Below are 23,023 nucleotides of genomic sequence, written 5' to 3' on the forward strand. Positions count from 1 at the left end.
CGCTAATACATTGTTCTAATACAATCATTTTTATAAAAAAAAAATGTTTCAAGGTTCCAAACACTAGTACATCAAATCCTAAATTAAAATCAGTTTCACGAATTATTGTCCCATTTTAGGACTGGGAACAAATTATAACCTATTATGGTTTTTTACGTAACAATAAATTTTAAAATAGAATTAACTAGCGGCCCGTCACTGCTTCGTACGGGTGGACATTTTTTTTAAACATTTTTTGTAGATATTGATATGTTCTTGAATATTGGGACATTTTTTTATTCTTTATATATTATCATCTATAGTTTTCGCAGCGCCTACGATGAAAGATATTTTATAGGAAATTTTTACACCTTGGGTAACATAATTGTAGTTTAAGTAGGAGTGCTTATCTTTTTCTTGCTATTAAAATAGCCTATTTTTTTTATTGCAATTAAAATAGCCGAATTTTTAAAATCGGTCCAGTTCTTTTTAGCCAATTCGTTACATACATACTTACAAACAAATCTTTCCTCTTTATAATATTAGTAATTAATGTCCTCACTAAGGGCTATTTATTTATATATATCGACCGTTATTTACGCAGGTTACTTAGTGACAACATTTACTATAAAATATTTAAAAAAAATCTTATATATATATATGTATGTTTAAATGTTTTGTCAATATATATGATATATATGTCATATATATATGTTTTGTCAATTGTTTTTTAGTAGGTCATAGATCAGCCTTCAGTCCCCGACACACACCGTCGACTTGTTGGGTCTAAGAGATCCGACTCACGATATTTGCCTTCCTTTCGAGCGTTACATCTGCACATTGACCGAAAAAAGGTCCATTGGTGCACTACCAGGGTTCGAACTTACCTCAAGAATGAGTCGCACGCTGAAGTCAACACTGCTCTATATAAAATATAGTGTATATAAATCGACATCAGACCAACCCATTGAATATTCAAAATCGATATGTCAAGGAAATTATTGTATAAAGTCGATATTTTTAAGGAAAAATTAATTTTCTTGGGTCAAAGTTTGTCAGATCCCGCATATAATACATGATGAGTACCATAATCTTGTTAAGTCTTTTATCACACTGTCAGGGGTGAAGCGGGTTTCAATTATATATCAATTGGTTCCTTTGTTGTGTATCCGTTTAGTTCATCTCTGCGATATGTAAAAGCCTATATATATATCCACTAGCAAATTATAGATATTCTAACGTTGAGGAGGACTTTATTAAAAGGGGCCTCATGTTGTAAGTTTTACTGTATTTTATAATAGATTAAATCCTATAATTATCTATATATGTTATCACTTGCAAACTTTTAGGAGTTTTGGATAATTAATCGGTTTTAGTTAATAATTAACATTTAATACCAAATTTTATAGGTAACGTTCTAATGAAATAATGTAGATAAGTTGACATAAAAAGTAACGAACCAGCAATTTAAAGTTTAATGGGAAAATTACTGTTTTTATTAATGTAACTTTGATAACTACGAATTTCAATATAACCTTGGTTTGGTTGTAAATTCTATATAATTATTTATTTATTTATATTATTTTTTTTCCTTAAGATGGCTTAAGTACAAAGGAATTAAAAAATATTAAAATATATAAAGAAATCACGCACCTCGATGTAAAGAACCAATAAAGTATTGCCGTGAAAATAGCCAACTCCGCAGCACTGCTTGCAACCCGGACATTTTCCACCACAGTCCAGACATGATTTATTGAATCCATTTCAACACTGGCATTAACATTCCCCGTCCAATTGAGAACACTCATCTACCACGACACTTCACTAAAATCGCTGCTAAAATTATCGATATCTCTAATAAATCTCGTAAATTTATAGGAGGCGATGACGTGTAGCGTCTTCCGCCGACGGCGCAAGACTGCGCATTGTCAAGTGTCAACAGAGGTAAGATTGATAACAATGACTTGGACTTAGAATATGATAACCGATGAATAGTTGAAAACAAAAACGACCTACATGAAGATAAAGTAATGAGCATTGTTCACGTGAATGTAGACTTTGTTCGAAGTGATGTAATGATAAATATTCAGGGCAACCGTATACTATATTGTACGTGTGACAAAGTTCAAACACTATCGCTGGTTCAATGGAATCGGAAAGTCGACACAAAGGAGAATGAGAATATATAAAAGCTACATAGATATGTATTGCAAAATAATCTATACATACTGTGGTCGTTCATATTGGCATGACGTAAATTTTTCTATAGGGACAGGACAGCTTTAAAAAATCGTAATGTAATATCAACAATCATTGTGCCGTTAGAATAATGACCAAAAATACATGATATGAAATCCACAACAGTCTCAATAAAAAATTAAAAACCTTGAAACGAAGACAAAACAAATGCGGATTGATAAAAACGTAGATACAAAGAATAAGTACGAAGACGATTTACAAAATTATAAATTCAATCCTAACGGCATTCTTCCGGTGCGTTTCCGCTTCAATAATTATTATATGAAGTGTTTTATTGGTAATAATTTATCTTGTATACATTTTTCATGATTTTAGAAATAATATTAGTTATTATTTCTAAAATCATTTTCATAAAATTATTCATGATTTTAGAAATAATATTAGTTATTTCTAAAATCATGAATATTATCAAAACAACTAATTCACCCGGCGAACTTCGTATCACCTACATTTATTTCTGTAAAACTTATTTTATTTTATCTTTTGTTTTTTTAGAACAGGGGCATACGGGCAGGAGACTCACCTAATATTAAGTGATACCGCCGCCCATGGACACTCTCAATGTCAGAGGGCTCGCGAGTGCGTTGCCGGCCTTTTAAGAATTGGTACGCTATCTACATAATCAAATCCTAAACAGTTATACACTCAATCAATTTAAAGCTTTCTGATATACTATAGTTTTTGTCTTTTTTTACGGTGTGTAAATATATAAAGATGATGTTTTGTATTGGATTTGAAAATTAAATTATTTATGCTTATGTTTTTATTATATTACACAGGAACTTTAGAAGCTCTTTTAAAATGTATGAAAGCTCGTTGATCTTATTTTTGAAATGACAATGGTTTACTATTGATTGATGACATTGTTACTACTTTACCATTATTTACTGTGAGGAAAATATTATATAATGCCAAAATACTGTATGAATTAGATGAAAACAGTATTATCAGTATTGTAATTAATTAGCACTGTCAGTACATACATAATAGCGTGATAGCTAATTATCACGTAATTATATAGACATATGTACATGATCAAGAGGTCAGAGGTTATAAGTAGGAAATTTTACAGTTCAATGCAGTTTTATTTATAAGATAAATGTTACAGAGCTTAATATAACATACATTGTTGGATATACAATAAATATGACGTCATGACCTTCGGGTGAGATTAAATTTGCATGCGTGTTCAATTTATTTATCGTATTTTAAGAGAGATAGAAGGTTGAAAGGACGAAGGTTGGAAAGACGAAACGAGTTGCTGTGGACCAAAAACATTTAATATTTCCATATTCAAAGACAACGAATGTTACTTCACAATACTGTTGAAATACCGGAATCGAATAGACCATGGTGACGTGGTGACGATATTAAACTGATGAAACCAGCAATTGGCAGAAACAGGACAGGGCGAGCTGGAAGTTTCTCGTTTCAGACGCCAAGACAAAAAAAAACGCAGAGGCAGCGACATTAGTAACGGGCAATCAAAAATTCCCATAAGGTCCGAAATAACAGAACCGGCCAATCTCTAACAATACTAATTAAGATTAGTCTGTATCGCTAAACGTGTATTATTGTGCGTCTAAAATACATATGAATTGTCCGCAATACTAGTAAATCTAGTACAGATTTTACAGTGAAACCTACCACTTTCTCTTAACATATAAATCTATAGTGATAATTAAATAAAGCAGTAAAACAAGTTGCTTTCTTAGTATATAATGAGATACACTTCCTTCAGAGAGTTTCAGTTCATCAGTATGTTTGTATAGGTATGTATACCTACTAGAAATAGCCGATGTAGTTTTTTCTTTACAAGAGCTCATTCACCTCATTGTAACCTGGCATTTGACTGAAAATGTGGGAATTTATACGCGTTTTTTTTTAGAAAACTGGAAAGGAATTGTAATGCAGCTCAATTTATTTGTATATTATTTATTTTAAGTTTGTGAATCGGCTACTATCTATTTTTCAAACCCGAAAATGTGGTGTGATGAGGGGTGTCCAACCCAAAAAAAATATTTTTTATTTTTTAGAATTTTTTTTTGGTTTTATTTCTTTATGATACAGCATTGAAAAATACATACAAATCTTAATTTTCCGGAAAACCGAACAGTGTCTGGGGTAGCAGACCTACGTTTTTAGTACATACCAAAATGTTCCATGTTGCTAGGTACTAAAAAGGTAGGCTAGGCATTAAGGAGAAACGAAATTCGCGGGGGAAGCTAGTTTAATTATACAATTTAAAATAATCTACTACATTGGAAAACAAAGAATACAACAACAGAGACTTAACATCAAACAATACGTGACTTCAACATTGGTGATAAAGAAAAATATTTTGCGGCGACATTTCTCTATATACGAAACAAAGCGTCCTATAATAGACAGACAAAAGTTGAATAAGTCGATGGGATTCTACAAGAACGAGACAAAGCTCTGATTTAGTGTTAAAAATTTAAAGAAAACCAGCAAAGCTCAAAGGCGACTGAGTCAATAGGAAATGACAAAGCAAAATCTTGTACATAATATGTAAGCTAAGTACAACAAACCATTGTTAAACAATTTTTTTATGTAATAGGAGGCAAACGGGCAGGAGGCTCATCTGGTGTTAAGTGATACCGTCGCCCATGGACACTCACATTGTTAAATTAAATTTCTATGATTCATGATCGATATTTGTATATAAACACACAATACATACTATTAGGTATTCTTTGAATAAAATGATGTAAGCAAAGCTTCTGAAAACCTGTAAAAACAATTTACAAGTCTTATCAATTAACATAAAGTGAAAAAGATGACGTCATGTATTACAAAAAATTCAATTACTTTCTTGACTTTAATTGATCTATATTTATATAGTATACACATATAAATTGACAAAGGCAGCCGTAATACCGATATGATAGAGGTCTTTGCGACAGCGTAACAACAATGCAGGTGTAAATTAAAATATATTTATTTTTAATTTTCTTTGTTCAAAAACAAAGAAACTCGAAAACAAAGTGCGCCTGCGATTAATGAGTACATGAACAATTAATTAGTATTCTTTTAAGGAAATAATATTTATACACGCAAAATTTGTTAAACCATAGAAATTCAAAAATTCCCATGATGTATTTTTACAGGCATTTTTATTTGATACTAGCTGACCTGGCTAACTTCGTTCCGCCCTACAACCTTATAATATTGTTGTTACTTTAATTTAACTTATTTTAGGATTTCATTAATGTTAAGTATTACATTAAAACAACTTTTTTGCAAATACAGAAATGTTTTATTGCTTGCCATTGCGAAAGAAGAATGGCAGTTTTACACATTAGGCATCTTCTCTCTAGCGTCAATATGGCGATACTGCATGTTAAGCACTTTCTGATATCCAACATCTTTTGATCAGGATCAAAGCATGGTTATGCATCTCTTCATTCACCTCAATTCGAAATTCGATCTGAATTTCTTGAACTGACACGAATTCGACGTAAAATGATGCGTAGTTTTGTCAACAGATGGCACCATATGGTTTTTGCATTCGTAAAATTAATTTATTTATTTATTGTTACTCGATAACTCATCCGATATTTTATTCTGCTATTCGGGACGGAAACAAATCCAACAAATCAAAAACCATGGCAATCGGTCCAGCCGTTCTCGAGTTATAAGTGTTGTAACAAACACGACTTTCTTTTATATATATAGATTGTTCTTATAACAAAAACGGTACTCATAAATTTAATTTTAAGCTAATTATAGAACTGCAGTTGGCTTAGTGGGTTTAGCGTGCGACTCTCATCCCTGAAGTCATAGGTTCGAACCCCAGCTGTACACCAATGGACTTTGTGCGCATATAACGCTCGTAAGAATGGAAAACATCGTGAGTTGGCATGCCTTAGCCCCAAAAAGTCGACTGCGTGTATCAGGCACAGAAGACTGATCACCCACTCACCAATTAAGAAAATGAATCAGAAATCTGAGGCCCAGACCCTAAAAGGTTGTTATAATAATAATAATAAAAATCTTTATTTATGACAAAAGGGTTGTCACTGAATTCATATATCGCTAGTCCCCACAATAGGGAGGCCCTGTCTTGTGGGTAACAAGTGTGTTGTAAAGCCAGTTTTCTTTTTTTCAGTTTTCTTTTGTTCTAATGTTTAAGAAAATTATTACCAATTATAGAGACTCGAGTTTTGTAACCATACGAGAACAGTCAGTTTGACTTTCAGATTGCAGTAGATAATTCAAAATACGACTATGAAATTGAAATGAATACTTATAAGTCGAGATTCGGCGCTAAGTATCAGACTACTCGATATATCGCATACTATTGCGATTTAATTCTCAGATTTGAGGTTTTGTTAGTTGGAAGTATAAGATAAAAATAAAAATTTAATAACATCAAATTAAATCGAGACTATAGAGCTACAATAATAACATTATATGTATCTGCGCACGCGTTGTCAATGTGATCGTCTTTTGATCTACTTATCTTAAAATAGCATTGTTATTCTATTCCCAAGTATCACTTGCATTTTGCGGTTGTTTCGTTACATTGGATATTTGATAGCGATCTTGTTTGACACTATAACATTAATCAAATCTTTTTTCTACAGCTATTTATACAGCTTTTTTATTCTCATTGCGGTGTTACCCATTTAAATGATAAAGAAAAACGTCCACTACTACCTTATACGTTTGTATAGTAACATCAACAATTTTCTTAAAAAATGCCTTGTAAAGAACATCAAATCCACAGCCTACATCAAGCAATGTTTTTATATTTCATTGAATGAAACAATACTTAACGGAAGTAGAAACAAAAAGGCCTCATATGTATTCCACGAAATACAATTGAAGACAGTCCTTATGGCTACAAAAAGTAATTTTCAATTAGAATGAACTGTTATTGAAGTTAAAAAGAGATAAATTCTAAAATCCTTTCATAGTTGATTCAGCAATATATGTAATTTATCAGTAGGCTGCGTCAAAAAGTAGCAAACACTAAATAGTATGTAAATATAATTTACTATTGAATATTTATTGGTTTTATTCCTTAGAGATTTAACCTTCATAGTCAGAGGTCTCATCGGCACGCAATAAAATAATCAGTAACGATTATTGCTTGTCATGCGCTCAGCAAGTTTTTTTGATAGCTATAGTTTAATTTGGCGCCTCCATTGCTCAGCGGTTAAGGAGCTACTGAAATCGATTCCCGATGAATTCATAATTGTTTTGTTTTGATAAGCATCACTTAATAATGATGAATAAAACGAAGCGTGAAATATGAATGCTTGCCTTGAATTAATTTAATGTGCGTTATTCTGACGCAGGCTTTTCTTATAAGCGCCGCGCATTAATTAATATATTATATCATAATTATTTAATGCGCGTCGTGTTTTTGTCAATACAATCATTAATTTTTTCAAATTAAGTTTTATAAAACAAAAATTTCTTAAGAGATTTGTTTCCCCTATCTAATTATCTTATTACCGCCTGCATTACCCATTAAGATATAACGATACAAAGGCCAGTCAATTGTTAGTCAAATCATTTTTCTTATTTTACTTTATTAATTTTATTATAAAATAACTAATATACTGAAAAGTTTTTACCTATTTTACTTCTACGGAGACTACACATAAACATTATTATTACATATTATTAGACAAGTTATCTAATAAACAAAAATAACTAGTAAATTATAAATATAGGAAGTGATTGAAGAAGGACACGATACAAACGTACAAATTATTATCATAGATAAAAATCGATGAAGTAATGTTATATTTACTGTATACAATAATTTATGTGCTATTGTGGCACAAATTTTTACAAATACAAACGATGCAAAAATGATAAATATTAATAATTATTTTGCTTTGAAGCATTGATAGAGGTCTACAGAGCAAGAATGATTCTGAATAGTCGAATACCGCATCAATAAGAAAATTAAAACTGAAAACCAAGACGCACTGTCGTCACACGGTAAACAAAATTGGAAACTGAGTCATATCATACTCATATTTCTGGGTAAATAACCCAAAATAAATATAACGATTTCACGGCCTGTTCTGTCATCAGCCGCTAACCGACGGACATTCGTACACCTACTGAATATAAACACGATTATCTAGACTTTTATTAATGCAAAGAATTGCATTGCTACCGCACGCGAAAAGAGAAATCGACATATTTTAGCAGCGATTCAACATTCACAATATTATGTGAGCGAATTAAAAATAATTTGAGGCACACTTTTAATTACCTTATAATTAGACACAATTTCACTATTTTACAACAACATAAACTACGGCGGAATGGTCCAGAAATGCACGTTTTGTGAACTTTTCCCGAAAAATCAAGGGTCAAATTTTACATAATATTAGTTTTGTAACGGCACGCGTGACGTGCTTTCCCGCTCACCGTTTACGTGGGACTGAATATAAATTAAGCGACACGCCATTGTTGCGGCTGACAATTTGCATTACCAAATTGATCGGCGCGTGCGCAAGGTGTACCTGTACCTGTCGCACTTGGCAGAGCCTAAACTTTGTGTTTATAGGTCAGAAGCAAACATAGCTTTTACAAAGATAACTGTCCTTAAAGTGTGTTACAGAATTACGTGTTTACTACGCATCAAAGATGAGAACTCCTAGCCATCAAAACCGCATCTTTTTTCATGAGAACTAAAAAGAAGCTGCAACTCGCCCGCCCTGTAACTGCACGTTACCACAGTACCTATGGTGTTCAGTAAGAAAGCAACGACGTTGTATTACTAGACGTAGCATTTTTATATTCAGCCTCTATTTATTATATAATATTTTACAGCATACAATATATTGCGTTGTCTAAGCAGCCGTCAAGATGTATTAGATTTCTGAAATTTCTGCAAAGCCAGGAATCCAGTAACACTATTTGTTTTATAAACTGTATACAAAGGAATCATTAAATACATCCGTTGTAAGACGCAAACAGGACGTTATTACTGTCTATATTCTTAAAGAACTTCACCGCAGTTTGCTTCATCAAATTGTAGATAAGCTAATAACAGATCAGGCCGGGAGATTTCATTTAACAATTTTAGATACATTAATTTTGTAAGGTTTCAATTACGACATTATATACTTATACCATAGTCTGTAAAAAATCTCTTTTACCTGCTCATTATATTCTAGCGGTATTACTTCTAACTTAAAAATATGTATGTAGTTATATAATGCTTTGTCGCGTTCATCTTTAATTACTTAATAACAAAATTTTCACTAACATTTAAAAATTCACATTACATTCATTCATAAAAAAACCTTAAACAATATCTTGTCAACCTGTTCTATGCTGATACAGAAAGTATTCTTATTGTTCAAAAATAGTGTAATTATAAATTGCGTTATGTAGAAATTATTGTCAAGTACAGTTAACATGCCAAAAGGAACTGGCTGCCACAACACAGAGAATCCGATTGTGGGGGCTAGTGCACTTCATTTTACATAAATATCCTGTTGTCTACTATATAAAAATTAGTCGGGTTTTCCTTCCTGACGCTATAACTCCAGAACGCACGAACCGATTTCCACGGTTTTGCATTCGTTGGAAAGGTCTCGGGCTTATAGCAAAGAAAATTCAGGAAAAATTTCAACAGAAAAGCGGGATCACGAAACGAAATGTTACCTACATAAAACGAAGCCATCTGGTGGCGAAACGGAGTTCGCCGAGTTTGCTAGTTGTGTATAATAAAGTTTTTCTTTCAGCTATTCGTGCAATCTATAATTTAAAATGTAGGGAATCTCTGAGAGATAAATTCAAGGAAATATACTTAAGTTTCCCTCGCAATATATTTATGAAAATATTATGTATGTATATAAAAATAGTGATAAGTTTACTAGCACAGAACATACGCACAATGTTAATACTCGGCACAAACGCAGGCTGACAAAGTTAGTAATTCTTTTTTGGGAAAAAGGATAATCTTCTTTAATAAAATCCCAGAGGCTCTTTTATCTCTGCCTTTTAATAAATTTAAGAGATGTATTAAAGAAAAGCTGTGTAAAAAGGCTTACTATAAAGTTAACGATTATCTATTTGATAAAAAGCCTGGGACCAGTGCTAGACAGGCTACTTCTAATTAATTTGCGATATTTGTTTTATAATAAGTGTTGTTTGATGATTTGCTATTTTAAAAAAGTACTGAGAGTGTTTTTACGCCGGCTTGTTCTTTCGGCAGGCAGTTTCAAATTTAATGACGTGGAATAAGCGATACCTGTATCTTATGTTCCATAATAAACATATTTTATTTTATTTATTATCTAGAGGACATATTAGAGTAGGAGTAAAGTATTGAGATATTGAAACCAAGTCATCTGTTGGACTTTGTAAACCACAACCTCACCGACCTTGGGAAACTTACGACTGATTCGTCGCTTTTGCTCCTCACACCAGAAACTCGTATTTATATCTCGATAAATACCTTTAAATAGACAAAATTGAATCGTCATTAATAAGTTGAATCTACGAATAGTTTTTAAATGTAAATTGGGATTATTATTATTCTCTTCAGATTTGTTTATTTAAATACACTTGAATAATTAATACGATGTCTTGTTGACGATGTTTTAAGTTCATAGGAAACCAAATAATAACATTAATTCTTATATAAAGAGAGTCTTTGCAGGTTCAAAACATCGCAGTACATGCTGCTGGACTGTCAGGAGTATGGAGCATTTAGGTACGAATAAGAATAAAAAACGATAGTGGCTTTGACAAAAGCTTCATTGCCCCAGTTAATGACAAACCCCGAACCCAGAACATACCTGGAGAATCTACGCGAACGAATAGTTCAGCCTTCAACACCAGGTGGTTCGGCATCCCATGAAATATAGTCCCAGAAGATTAAAGTATCTATATATATCCATAATAAAGTCTCTTCTATGTTAGGGGAGATTATAAGTAAATTAATTTAAAAATGAGGTCAAAATAACGTTGGTTAAAATAAAGAATATTTCATTTGATTAAGTGCTAATTAATATTATATATATAATATTGTTGTTTTCGCATAGGGACCAGTACACGCAAATGGCAATAATGCGCAAATCTAAATCGGCGTGGGTCACCAAACCAGTACGAAGGTGACATTAGATGGAATCGTTCCACGAGGAATGTGCGTCACTTAGATAAACTATTGAACCAGCTAAGTAGGGCTTGCAACGTAACATGTCATCAAAACATATCGTAGTTACTAGGTAAGATTTTTTGTCCCTGACATCCCTTCAATTTCGAATTACATCGGTCATAAAGAGCTCAATTCACGTGGAGTATCGAAATTAAGGATATAATTGCGGAATCTTTTCCCATTTAATTACTTTCAAAAAAGGAGCGTTCCAATTCTTAAAAGGCTGGAAATGCACTCGCAAACTCTCTGGCATTGAGTGACCATGGGCGGCGGTATCACTTAACATCAGGTGAGCCTCATGCCCCTTTGCCTTCTGTTCTATAAAACTTAAAAAAAATACGGAATACGGCGGTAAGTATGCCTAACTTCTAGGCCAATTTTCTAACTCGTATCTAACGTTCTTCAATTCGTAATATAATTGTTTGATACCCCTTAAGATTAATACGGGCTTTTGACAACTTTAACCCTGGAACGAGAAAGTGCTATACGCCATGCTAAATGCTATGTATGTGATGTACATCCAAACAACTTAAAATTATATGGTCAAGGACCAAAAAGGTTAACAACACATATAAAAGAGATGTAACAATTGCGTAACTGCAGTAAAATTTTATCGTAGTGCGAATGAATTCGTAACACAACACCTATTTAGTGTTCGTTTTACGAGTTTACAATATACCTACTTAATAAACCGCTGTTATAAGGGATTCAAATTTGTTTATTTTTTCAAAACATCTAAAAATGCGAAGGAGAAGATTTACAATACGACGGGTATTTCTATAACGTTTTTCCATTATTTGAAAAAATTATAAAAATGCTGAACCATCACAATACTCCGGACTAACCACTAGATCAGGCCACGCGTGGGGCCTGTCATGCGATACTATGAAGCAAAACCGCAGAGACCAGGTAAATGCTAAACAGAAAACACCGCGCTTCAAGGCAGAAAGAAAAAAAACATTTATAATCACACAAAACATTACCAATGAAAGATAAAACTAATAATAAATAAAGATGGAATGCACTGTTACAATTTAGCCTCAGTACCTCGCTGTGGACACTTGGGCATGGCTTTGGACCACAACACTGATTAAGGATACAGTACAGACTTCATAACAAGAATATAATGTACTAGCAGACCGGCCAAGCGTTGCTGTAGCTAAGGTTTTTGTTATATTACATAGTTGCAAACTATTCAAGGGAAACGGTAGGAGAACACCATTAAATTGTAGCTTATGTGAAACGTTGGTACTTTCAACACAGCGCCATCTGTTAGAATTGTAACTATCAAATAATAAACTAATATTTTGCAATAAAATAATATTGCGGGTATAAATTGAGATGAGCTATCCTATCTTTTCAGTTGGATCAAACTACACACGGTGTGCAAATTTGATTGATATCGGTTTGGTAGTTTAGGAGTCCATAGCGGACGAACAACGTGACACGTAATTTATATATATTAAGATTTATAGTATTGGAAATGCAATTTAATTAAATTCTCCAAACCTATGAAGATATGGCATCTACACGGAAGATATTGGAATAATTTGTATGCAGACAAACACAGGTGTTTTTATTCCAACTCTCAAAGCCTAATGGGACGGATGTGTATGAACACCGAAAAGTGCGAGTTACACAGGACCGACTTTACGTACTCATCCAATCCGACCCGCTCGAACAATAAACCTATGAAGCAGTTAATAAATTAAATGTCATATGTATCAAATGTTTAATCAAAATAAATTTGTGAAAGACTGCTTTAAAATAACGAACGTAAGAAAACAATTAAAAGTACATCAATAAAAACTGACGTTTCGATAATTTATCAACCCGGGACATCTAGAGGTCAATACACATCAATATATAGTCAATAATCAAATAGGAAAGTTTTAATCACAAATTAAATAATTTCCTAGTTGCTATACACGAAAAGATTAAATTGATATATAGAGGTACTTAGAAATTACTTTTAAATTAACAGTTTTTGGCTTATTATCATTATAAAGCCGAATAACTTTTGATGAATAATTTGGATTGAAAAAAAAAACAGTTTTTCTGTCAAATATATGAAGCGTTCTTTTGCAAGGAACGCCCGATCGACCCACATAAAAAAATCGGAGTTGTATGAAAAGGAGCAAAATCGTTGTCGTTGTCGAGAAAAAAGTAAAATCTAGTTATTTCACGAGTTTCACTGTTTCCAGGCCCTAGAACTCAAATTTATAGTCTCCACATAAGAATTTAACAGGTCCGACTGAGATTTTAAAATGAATTTAACCTTTAAATTACAATTACGGAATACGGTTCCAAACCCCCCAAATCGCGGGCTTTCGCCTAGCGCACTTCGCACCCCAATGACATAAGGTTGCTGGAAGCGAAAATCGTTTGATTCGCTCGAAAATAACAACTGTTCCTAAGGTCATTGCCATTGCCACCACATCGCACTGCGCAATTGATTTTGTTGCTATAACGCTAGTAAGTTTCACTGTGGATTTTTAAATTGTAATAATAAATATACACTGTTTTTGCTATATATATGTGCGTAATTAAGTTTTTCGTAGAAAAAGTAGCACATATCGTATCTCAAGAATTATATTCCTACTTGGAGCATTCTTCAGTAGGTATTATAAACAAAGTATCAAATTTAATTAGATGTTATTGTAGATAAATACAGGACAGGTAATTAGCCTAATCAATCATAAAGATTACATATTATAATTCCAATAATTAGGTAACAAAGTCCAAAATACAATAATCAATTTATTTCTAAAATGTACATAACATTCCGAATGCATTCATTTGTTTTAATTGCATTGCCAAAGAAAAAAATATATTGTAGTTTTTATATTATGGCCTGAAACACGGGCACCGAACACCTAAGCGTTTTATTTAATTATTTAATCAATGATTTAAAAAAGCCACTCAATCAATGGAAAAAAATTGTCACCATTATTTCCTTTAAATCTCAATCTGCTCTGACTTCCGACAAATCGAAATAATGTTACTTATAAAACTAGATATGAAGCAAATTTTTGATCAATTTTTTTCAATTCACTGGAATTATTGTCGACGTAAAATATTTTTCGAATCGAAGGTGTTTTCGTGTATAGTTTAAACTGGATTATATGATAAACAGTCAAAGATGCTATAAAATCGTTCACATGGTAAATAGTTATTAATTTCAAGAACTAGTGTACTGAAAATGTACTTAATATACGTGACAAATATTATTATTTATTTACACTTCGTTACGTTATTATATGTGTTGGAAAAGCAGAATTAAGTAATAAACACATATAAAAAACTGCATATTTAAGTTAAGAGTCAAAACTTGTCGAAATTTATGACCCCTATTTGTTTTCTGGTTAGGTTCATCGAAATTATTTGTCAAACAATTATGTTTGATGCTTATATTCTCTCTCGCAGGTTTTGACTCTCACGTTTCTGGCACCACTATGTAATTTACATAACTCAACGTCCGATGTTATGTATATAATGTGATATTCTTGAAAAACAATTGAAACGACGAGTGATCGCAAGAAACCGCGTAAATAATGTCATAAATCCGTTTATAAAGTTTTTTTGCCTATTTTCTGTTTCTACAACAAATAATGCTATAATAAAAACACTAAATCAATTGAATTAAATAATAATTAATTATTAAGTGTAGCTTAAGTTTTTATGTATGTATTTAATTTGGGCATGCCATCGGCGCCCCTAATCGAGGCATTATTAAATTTGGATTAACTAAATGGCTTTTGAATGACCCGGTGTTAACGTAGCGTTAATAATAAATATATGTACTAGGGATGTGAAAAAATAATCGATTAATAATCAATTATTTTTATAGTTGAAAATCAATCATAGTCGATTATTTTTATAATTGAAAATCAATCATAGTCGATTTTTCATCTGCCACCTCCCGACATTGTCTGGTCTTTTATAACCCGGACCTCGAACTATTAGGGATATTCGATATACAACGATGTTTACAATGCCATACATTGAATCCGATTCTTTGAAGATGTATTGATATACTCGATGCATTAATGTTTTTTTGTAAAACATCGAAAGGATGATAAAACCAGTTTCTTTTACGAAAAATCAAGTTTGAATGGAACACTATAATTTAAAAGTAAAATAAATTTATTCAGCAGCACAAGACTACATACAATTAAAAAGACAACTCAGCATTTATTAAATTTCACCTAAAATCTATCAAAACGAGAATAAGTTAATTTCGATTTTGATTATTCTTAAACGTTAATTTGTGTTTATAATTTCTATTGTTAATTTTAATTAAAAAACCATGAAAAGTAAAATATTTAGGGTGCTTATTTTGAAATTAATTCAAAAATTAGGAAAGCATCGATTATTTTTTTAAGAAAAATCGATTATTTATTAATCGATTTATCATGCTAAAAAAATAATAGATTAATAAAAAATCTATTTTTTTATGCAGAATGTAATAATATACATGTAATAAATGTAATATGTACTTTAATTGCCTCTTCACAAATTAACAAGATACATGAATAGTAGAATTCTTGCAACAGGATTTCAATATAAAATACTGAGTTCCTAAAAAATCCTATAAAAATGAACAATGTTCGTTATATAGTACAATACAAAATATGTCGCTGCATCATTTGCAATCGGATGTACGTTATTAACGTATGTCGCAAAGCAACGCAAGCGCAATAAGAATTGTGCAATTTAAATTATGCTTGTTAAGATATGAGTGACAATCTTGACTCGATTTTTTTTATATAAATGATAGACCAGCATACTGAAAATTATTTATTTAAGGAATGCCTACAGGATGTGCATTGTGCAATGTTAGGTTTTATTTAATCATAATTACCTACTGATAGAAATTTTTAGGTCCATAGTCTATGTTTTATTTCAAGCATCAATTGAAGAGATTTAATACTTGATTTAACAAACGCCTTTCTGGTGATCGCCAAATCAGAACACTCTCTGGTTTTTGACATATTCAATTATTATAGAATAAACTTTACTCATTAATATTTTAATGCCATGTAACAAATATAAAGAATTTGTTCAATTTCACAAATCACTACCTTCTTTAACACTCTTTTTTAATCAATTGCTACACAAAAACAAAAACTAAACTCTACTAACTTTTTTCTAGAAGAAATACTCATTTGTTTCTTAAATATAAAATATGTAAAAAAAAATTAAAACAATAAAAATATAATGTTGTTAGGGACTAGAACTAAAGGCAGTGGCGTAGCTACCTAGGGGCTAGGCGGGGCAGTGCCCCGGGGCCCTCAAGGTCAGGGGGCCCTCGAATCCTTACTAGAAATCTCGATCGTTCTGAACTTTTGGAAATTTCTCCCATTTTCAAAATAAATATGACAGGTTGCAACCCCACTTAAATCAAAACATTAATTTGAGAGAAATTCAAAAGATATGCCTAGGGAATTCCCAAAATTTCGGCTACTGCAGTTTATTGTATAACTCGAATTAGATAGCAATTGAAAAAAAAACCGAGCCAAAATCAAGCCTGGATTTAAACGAAGTCATTGATACTTTTGCTAAAACTAGATTTTTTTTAAATATAATTGTTATTTAGTCAGTTGGTAGGTAGTCCCGACCTTATTAATAAACCCTTGAATCTTCTCTATGTTGTTACTGTTTAATATATTTTTACCTGCCCTGCACAAATAAGCTTAAGTAGCTTAGCATTTTAAAAGTATTTGTATATTTCATATTTTTATTTGATAAAACCTAATCAGTTTACATAGCAGTGGGGCCCCATTTTTTTAATTTGCCCCAGGGCCCTTGGTCACCTAGCTACGCCACTGACTAAAGGACGTTTTTTTATTTAATGCTAGTAAATGTTATTAACATTAATGTTATGAGTAGTGACTGTAGACTGTAATCCTTCCATTTTATTTTACATAGATAATAATTAGTGATAATTTTATAATGAAAACAGATATAAATGCTCAAACATTTATGAAAACATAAAGCAAAAGAGTTTATTTTAACACTCTAAATGAAATGTTTCAATATATAAATATTATTTTAATGATAATTAAAATTATTTGTATAATCTAAAACACAGCATGTAAAGAAATCAATGTTTTCTAAAAATCTTATCAATCATTGGTCAAAACACAAACTTGTTTCAGCGGATCAACATTAAAATCATTTTGGAATAAGGTAACTACTTGAGTACCAATCTGATTTCAAATGTGGTGGAGATCGGGAGACCTTTGATCTGAGTAACCTCTTTGAACATGGATAAATATATACCTTTGTCTTGTTGTAATATAGTCATACTGCAATTTAAAGATACTACTATGTTTGTTACCATAGCACAATGTTTTTTTTTGGCTTTTACCATTGATTAACTCAGTACTATTTTACAGGTTAATTTAAAGATTTTATAACATGAACAAAATTATCAAGTCAATGTACATAATCATTTATTTATAACAATTACAATTTTTTTTTGATCATCCACCAAACAAAAAGGTTTGTTGTGTATAGGCATTGGTAGCTCAAATAAATAATAATAAAATCATTTGAAAATGTGAAGGAACTGTAGCTATTAAACAATATAAAGTAAGAATTTAATATACAACCAAATTAGTGTGATACATCTTTTATAGGTTATTAATAAAATAAAAATACTGAGTACACCTGGTATAAGCATTTGCAATATGTTTATTTATGTATTTGGCTACAGTTTTATGTATTTTATTATAGTTATAGTACCTTGAGTTTCATATTTTAAGTTTTATATTTTGCTAAACATGCATAAAATCGTTAGGCATATTTAATAAGTATATCTACATACATAGCGAGGGTGTTTGGGCTTAAACAAATTAAAGCAATCTAAAAACAGGGTTGCAAGATATTTAGTGTTGCTTCGAAATGGACAAATTCTTACCTTTGTTACTCAAAGTTTATTTCCTTCCAAGTAATATCTTGTTGGTACGGTGATTTGATTGATAAAGTACAGAAAAAATCTTGGTTTCTTCTGAACTTGTATATGCAAATTATAACCGGCACATCTTAAAGCACAAACATAAACAAAACAAATGCATTTGTAATTTTTTAAATATGTTAACTTCTATTCTTTTATAAAAGGCAATTGTCATAAAACAAAATATAGTAACAACGACAATGACAGACGATAATGCAAGATGTCTTTTTATTGTAAATATGTCCTTTATTTGCCTGTTTCTTCAGACTGCTTCTAACGATAATAGTCAATGTCAACCGACTGCCGACACCCTCCCGACGTCATTTGTCAAAAAAATATTGTAGAATTGTAGATTTATAATTTGCCATTTGGTATTGCTTTAAAACAAATCGATTTTTGTTTACAAATAATATTTTTGTCATTAAATTTCATAGTATATAATTTAACAATGGGTCTCTTCGGTAAATCACCAGAACGGAATCCAAAAGAAATGGTTTGCATATTTATAATTGTCATATATAGTTATTTTATTGGTTGTATCGAAACTATATTGTAATTTTATTTAAGGTAAACGAGTGGTCTCATAAATTACGAAAAGAGGGATATAATTTAGACAGGCAAATACGAGGTAAAGACAATCTAGTTACGGTAGCTTTTTAAATACAATAACAAGTCAGGTGATGGTAACAATGAGTCACCTACTTGTACAATACTTTGCACTCTTGAAAAACAACTAAATTCATAAGATGTACAGCCACACTGCCTGTATCCAGGGATATCAAGAACAGTAGTTTGTTTTTGGATAACCTTTTTTTTTGGTCTCTTTAAAACTTTTATATGGGTTGGGTTAATGTGCCTAAAATTTTTTAACATATGATTATATGTATGTATGTATGATTCCCAAGGGTAATGCAGTATATATCTTTTTTAGCAATTCAAAGGGAAGAAGAAAAAATTAAAAGATCTTTAAAGGAAGCAGCATCTAAAAGTGATAAACAAGTTTGCACTATACTAGCCAAGGAAATAATCAGGTCTAGGAAAGCAATAAGTAAAATATACACTAGTAAAGCACATTTAAATTCTGTGCAGATGCAAATGAAGAATCAACTTGGTAATTTATTATTTTAATTTTTATTAATCTAATAACTCCAAACTAATTAAATTTTTAAGCATTTCTACATTGCCTTTGACACTTTCCCTGTCATAGACAGCATGATAAAGATTATAGTATAGTGTTGCCTTGAAAAGCCCAATGTGGTAGACATTATTAATTCTAAAACTTTAGATCAGTCTTCTATGACTGTCAGCTAGAAATTTCTGTTTTACTGAAAACCAAACTCGTGACTTATGGGTTATACAAACTATGTTTTGCCTAGCAAGTAAGAAAAGTAGTTCATAATTGATTTGCCATTATACCTCTTCTTTTCTTTATAGATGTGTTTGGTTTAAGTAGTCAAATTATTAATATAACATTTTATATACTAATAATAATAATTATTATTCTATATTTTTTATTACAGCAACATTACGGGTTGCTGGTTCTTTACAAAAATCAACTGAGGTATGTTCTAGTTTAGTGTTTAATCGAAAAATAAATTTATATTTTGCCTTGTAGATATTATTTGCAGAGACTTATATTATTAAGAAACAACACAGAGACATTAGAAAAAGAAATACAAGTTGTAACTATAGGCAAGTCCTAAAACATTTAACATATAGAAAATGTTATAACGAAAAAGATATTGTAAATATTTACACAGAAATAATACATAAGAATTCATATTTTACCTAGATATATGAACTTTAAATTGAAAACAATATATTTTTAAATTTTTGTTTCAAATAATAAAACCCATAGAAAGATGTTGTTAATTGTCACAATAAACCTACATCATGTATTTACTGAATGCAAGTTTCTCTACTAGGTAATGCAAGCTATGCAGGCACTGCTTAGGTTACCAGAGATTGCCCAAACAATGCAAGACTTAAGTAAAGAAATGATGAAAGCTGGTATTATTGAGGAAATGGTAGATGAAACTATGTCTGGCATGGAAGATGAAGAAGAAATGGAGGAAGCAGCACAGAGTGAAGTTGATAAGGTAAGCTAATGTGTTACTAAAGATAACAATTTCAAGTGTAGCATTAAATTAGGAAATTGGCAATGTTTCAACACCCCATGCCTTGCATGTGCATGTAAAACTTTAATTTTAAACATGACAAAAGAAAAAATAACATCAGTAAAAATTCAGAAGTCTAGTACAATAAAAGAAAATTCTTATAGGTGCTATGGGAACTTACCCAAGGCAAGCTGGGTGAAGCACCGGCTCCGCCCACAGCTGTAGGAGCTCCTTCAACAAGTCAAAAGGTCACTGAGGAACCCGATGAAAGTGAACTTGATGAGATGCAATCTAGATTACAGGCTCTACGTTCATAGGTAATAAAAATAGTTTCTAAGGAAAACATTCACAGATGAACATATGCACCAAATTACTATACATATACAATTTTATAACATAATATCTTACAACCAATCAGCCTGATTAAGGCCTTACAAGTAGGGATGTGACATTCTGCATAAAAAATCGATTTTTTATTAATCGATTATTTTTTGAGCATGAATAATCGATTAATAAATAATCGATTTTTCTTAAAAAAATAATCGATTTTTTTTATTAATCGATTTTTTCCTAATTTTTGAATTAATTTCAAAATAAACACCCTAAATATTTAATTTTTCATGGTTTTTTAAATTAAAAATAAACTTTAGAAATTATAAACACAAATAATCAGTTTAAGAATAATCAAAATCGAAATTAACTTAATCTCGTTTTGATAGATTTTGATAAATGCTGAGTGTATTCCTTTTCAGTAGCACATTGCAGTATTTTTGTTGTCTTTTTAATTGTATGTAGTCTTGTGCTGCTGAATAAATTTATTTTACTTTTAAATTATAGTGTTCCATTCAAACTTGAGTTTTTGTAAAATTAACTGCTTTTATCATCCTTTTGATGTTTTACAAAAAAACATCAATGTATCGAGTATATCATTAAATCTTCAAAGAATCGGATTCAATGTATCGCATTGTAAACATCGTTGTGTATCGAATATCCCTAATAGTTCGAGGTCCGGGTTATAAAAGACCAGACATAATGTCGGGAGGTGGCATATAAAAAATCGATTATGATTGATTTTCAATTATAAAAATAATCGATTATTTTAAATATAAAAATCGATTTTTACTTTTAATAATCGATTATTTTTTCACATCCCTACTTACAAGGTAACAATGTCTTATGTGATCTGTACTTGTCACACCCGTCGACGGTTTCCTCACGGTGTGACCCGCCCACTGAAGCCATTAGACCTACACTGCTGCTGTTATGATCCTTGAAGAGTATAAACCTTTACTAATATCTGTTAACCTAAAGACTCTGGCTTTCATAGTTCTGAAAATAAAATTAAGCTTGACACAAATCATCAAATGAATTCTGTAATTTAAACATTACGATTCAATTATTTTATTGTTTTAGATACGAAGAATACCCTGGAAGAAAAAATGCCTTAATAGATGTTACGTTTGTATGCATTATATTGGAAAGATTTTGAGCACTATTTTTAAGTTGTATGAAGCGGGGCTAGCAACGACATTTTAGTATGAATCCTTGATAATTTATCTCTTCCCAATTCTTTTATTATTCCTAGTTTCCAGCCCCGCCTTATTTAACTAAATGTAAAGATATGTTGTGCGTTATTTATTTTGAACTTTATAAATGTTATAAAAGTACTAAGATCTTTAACTAACGGAAGTATTAACAGAAATCGAATGTTGACGATTTTAAACTAATAATTAGAGGGATTTCCATTGTTTGCTGTGTGTTTTGGATTCAAAAATGTCTTTAATTTCACTTCTAAAATGGTATAAAAGCCATACAGGGAAATATTACTGCACATTGTCAATTTTTGATAGTCATACGAAAACTTTTCTATAATACAATTTGTATGAAGAAGCTTTACGATATATTGAGATATTTGACATATTTGTTGCAAAATACGTCAATTGTTCTAATGTTACGCGAACTACGATTACTTTGTCTAACTTGGCTATAAAGCCTATATTTTTGAATCCAAAATATTTTGAGCAGCGCCTAAATTTAATAAAATTATGTGGCAGTTGCAATGTTATTTTAAACGCTTATTAAAAACTGCTTATTTAACTTACACTTACTTAATCACAAATAATTGTATTTTGTGAATCATTTTAAGTAATATTTTTAATTGTGATATTGTTTACAATAAATTTATGAATTAAATATTTATTTGCGTCTAAAACGTCCTTAGTTAATTCAATAATTAATATTAGAACAAGCGTGCTTTTAACCACGGGCCCGTGCGTTCTAATGCTATATTGTGAGAACCAATGAGATTTACTTTCTATATAATAATTAATATCTAAGATATAGACGCCAAAGATCGATGCGTGTCAAGAAACGTGTCTGTCCAATGCGCGATTACGGGTATAGGTAAACATTTACCCCCTTAAACTTGAAAAAGTTTAAAAGGCCAGTAACTCACTTGTGAGCCCTTTGACATTGTGTCATCTAAAAAAAAAATTGTGTCTATAGCCAGCGGTATGATTTAACATCAGATGAGCCTCCTGCTAA

At 31.2% G+C, this 23,023-nt stretch overlaps 2 protein-coding genes across 7 annotated transcripts in view; one reads left to right on the forward strand and one right to left on the reverse strand.

Moving 5' to 3' along the window:
* Positions 1-18,512, reverse strand: part of LOC125063257 (glycerol-3-phosphate acyltransferase 1, mitochondrial) — a 42,191-nt gene extending 23,679 nt beyond the window's left edge. The window contains exons 1-2 of one of the 6 annotated variants that reach the window (XM_047669606.1): positions 8,501-8,674; positions 1,633-1,787 (exon numbers count right to left, since the gene is read on the reverse strand). In XM_047669606.1, coding sequence (XP_047525562.1) covers positions 1,633-1,787 — 155 coding nt within the window. In that variant the 5' untranslated portion in view covers positions 8,501-8,674. Of the gene's footprint in view, positions 1-1,632; positions 1,816-8,500; positions 8,675-18,326 lie in introns of those variants that run through there. The other 5 variants (XM_047669608.1, XM_047669607.1, XM_047669605.1 and 2 more) reach the window with 5 other exon arrangements.
* A 181-nt stretch (positions 18,513-18,693) lies between these two features.
* On the forward strand, positions 18,694-22,676 carry LOC125063259 (charged multivesicular body protein 3). Its single transcript, XM_047669611.1, has 7 exons — positions 18,694-18,855; positions 18,930-18,990; positions 19,294-19,473; positions 19,883-19,923; positions 20,288-20,461; positions 20,644-20,796; positions 21,893-22,676. Exons 1-6 carry the CDS (start codon positions 18,811-18,813, stop codon positions 20,794-20,796), a joined length of 654 nt encoding a protein of 217 aa, XP_047525567.1. The 5' UTR covers positions 18,694-18,810; the 3' UTR covers positions 21,893-22,676.
* The last annotated feature ends 347 nt before the right edge of the window (positions 22,677-23,023 follow it).

This window comes from Pieris napi, chromosome 3, assembly GCF_905475465.1.
Source record: "Pieris napi chromosome 3, ilPieNapi1.2, whole genome shotgun sequence".
Lineage (NCBI taxonomy): Eukaryota > Metazoa > Arthropoda > Insecta > Lepidoptera > Pieridae > Pieris > Pieris napi.